This window comes from Austrofundulus limnaeus, unplaced genomic scaffold (assembly GCF_001266775.1).
Source record: "Austrofundulus limnaeus strain Quisiro unplaced genomic scaffold, Austrofundulus_limnaeus-1.0 Scaffold626, whole genome shotgun sequence".
In the NCBI taxonomy this organism is placed as follows: domain Eukaryota; kingdom Metazoa; phylum Chordata; class Actinopteri; order Cyprinodontiformes; family Rivulidae; genus Austrofundulus; species Austrofundulus limnaeus.
Window position 1 is genome coordinate 73,573 of NW_013953028.1, and position 2,570 is coordinate 76,142.

The following is a 2,570-nucleotide window of genomic DNA, read 5'->3' on the forward strand; positions in this document are numbered from 1 at the left end:
CTGTCTGACTGAATGACCCGGTTCTGAAGCAGCCCCCCCCATCCCTCCCCCTCCCCTACTGAGTCGGACCAGGAGTTCTGCTGCGTCTTTTTTTTTTCCTTCGTCGTGAACCTTTTTGCTGTTTATCAAATAACTTTGAGCCACGGTCAGAAAAAAAGACGAGGGTTTTATATTTCTGGTCCGAGAGGAGGAAAGAAATGGTGGACTGAGGTCGACTGAGGTACTTTTTTGTGTTTCCTCCTCGCGACGCGGCGCGCATCAAATCAAACGTCTTAAAAAATAAATAAATTGTGGCATACAATTTTTTATCATATCTTCGGATCTACTTGGCCTAACAACACAATTTAAAAACTGGTTTAAAGTTTGAAGTCTCTGCTTTTCATTCGAAAGTCTCAGAGAGGGCAGATCTACAGGTAGAGTTTTTTTTTCTTCCTAAACTTTATTTAGCTCAGCCAGCATTGACAACACTCTGCGGGTGACGTAAACGGCTCCACAACATGGCGAGGGACGCATAAATCGCGGGACACAATGAATCGATAATGAAACTCGTAGCCATCGCTTTTAATAATCGATTTTATCGATTCGTTGTTGCAGCCCTACTTCAGTTTTGGGAAAGTTCTGCATGAACGTTATTTTTTTATATGATGTTAAAAGGCCAAACATAGACGTTAAAGCTCTGGTCTAAGGAGATTCAAGAAATCAGAAAAAGATATCAGTTCAGTTTGCAATAAAACATATTAAAACAGAATAAAAGCATTTTTTGCAGCATAAAATAGATCTTTGAAGTTTTCTTGAAACTAATATTTTAAATCTCGTCTCGTCTCGACAGTCTTATGTATCGTTACACCCCTACCTGACCTGACCTACAAGACTGAGGCAAACGTACCCGGGCTCGAACCTCACACTGCCTGAACCGACACTTCTGGCGGATTTTGTTCGGTCCTCCAAACTTCTTCATGTCCTTGCAGAAGTCACACTGGGCGCAGTCCTCAGTCCTCCTGCAGGGCTCACATTCTCCACACATACGGACCGAACGCTTAATCTGCAAAAGTAAACAATTAAAAACAAAACAGGCCACGACCTTCCAATAAGTTTTTGGTTTTTATAACASATGATGGCAAGTAAGTTTTCCTTTGATTATTTTGGTAATAGTTCACAGCTTACCTTAGATCCACGCCGCCTTTCGCTTCTATAGTCCGGCGTGCTCGGGGTGCTGTACTGCACTTCTCCTCTGTCTGACTCACTCTCCTTATCACGGCTTTTCTTTGATCTATATTTTACTTCTAAAGTTGGATTTTCTTCTGCAAACCCCAACCAAAACAAACACACACATGACGTTTAATGAGCTTTACAAATGAGCTGCCACTGCAATGACAGAAGGCTTTCTGCTCACCTCTGCAGCTCATGCAGTACCACTCCTGGATGGCTTTCGCCATCTTCTCAGTGATGTTGATGCAGTGSCCGTGGAACCACTCGTTACAGTTGTCACAACCACTGGCAGAGAGAGGGAAAACGCAACAACACTGATTTATGAGCAGCGCAGTATACGTGCTTCACATTAAACCGACTGAAGCAGCAGCAGATTGTTGGAAACTTACATCATGAAGCAGTTGATGTCAGGTTTACGACAAATGCAGTAAAGTGGAGCATTCTCCCCCTCCATGCTGCTGGTCTCAGGTCCCGGTGCACGATCAACATCAGACATTTCGCTGTCCTGAAAAGTACAAAATAAATAAAAATCCACATTAAGACAGATCAGAAGAAGCACTTTGATCAGCTTGATAAGGCAGCATGTCCAGAGCAGCACCTCTGTTTATTTGGAGATTTATCTTGTGAATATTGTCACAACACGAGCAATGTTCACTTACTACATCGTAGGTTAGCAGTGTTTGGAGAAATAGTAATAGTTTGCAGTTTTGCAGCAGGMCAACAAGAATCAAACACTAACTTTTGTTTACATAAACTGACGTTGTTGTTGTTAAACGCGCTWAAGTTAGCTTGTCTTGCGTTAAGTAAATTCACACATTAAGACCTTATTGACTAACTTAGTTACTGTTCCTGATAAAAGAAACAGTTTCAACCTAAAAGTGCATTCAAATGATTTTTCAACAGGACGTCCTGTTTGTAACAATGAAAAGCGGTAACTTAGCCAAGCTAATGCTAATGACACGGCTACATTTACCATAATGACACGGCTACATTTACCAGGCGTTTCCAAATCACAAGTCGAGCATAAAATAAAAGCTTTTTTGAACACTGACCATCTTTAAAAATCGTTCGGTCTTTTGTTGCGCTCTACAGACGCCGATGGCAAAAAATACAGTTAATATTCTTCTACGAAGCAGAAGCCCAGAGGCTCGCCAGCTAGCATTCTGCTAACCATAACACCGGATATCACTTCGTGTAGACTCGGCTGTCTTCGGAACGTCAACTTCTTCTTCTATGATGTCAAATTAACAACCGACCGACACTACTGCCACCTTATGGGCTTGTCCAATGGAACAAAAACAATACTTTTTAGATCAGAATACTGTATTTCTCATTTTATTCCACAGAGCATTTTCTTCTTC

The 2,570-nt window shown here is 41.7% G+C and overlaps 1 protein-coding gene across 1 annotated transcript in view; it reads right to left on the bottom strand.

The window, feature by feature from the left end:
* cxxc1b (CXXC finger protein 1b) overlaps window positions 1-2,453 on the bottom strand; it is a 7,882-nt gene extending 5,429 nt beyond the window's left edge. The window contains exons 1-5 of the mRNA XM_014027241.1: window positions 2,262-2,453; window positions 1,599-1,714; window positions 1,394-1,494; window positions 1,165-1,301; window positions 887-1,042 (exon numbers count right to left, since the gene is read on the bottom strand). Of these exons, the coding sequence (XP_013882695.1) occupies window positions 887-1,042; window positions 1,165-1,301; window positions 1,394-1,494; window positions 1,599-1,714; window positions 2,262-2,264 (513 nt within the window). The 5' untranslated portion in view covers window positions 2,265-2,453. The remainder of the gene's footprint in view (window positions 1-886; window positions 1,043-1,164; window positions 1,302-1,393; window positions 1,495-1,598; window positions 1,715-2,261) is intronic.
* Between the last annotated feature and the right edge of the window lie 117 nt (window positions 2,454-2,570).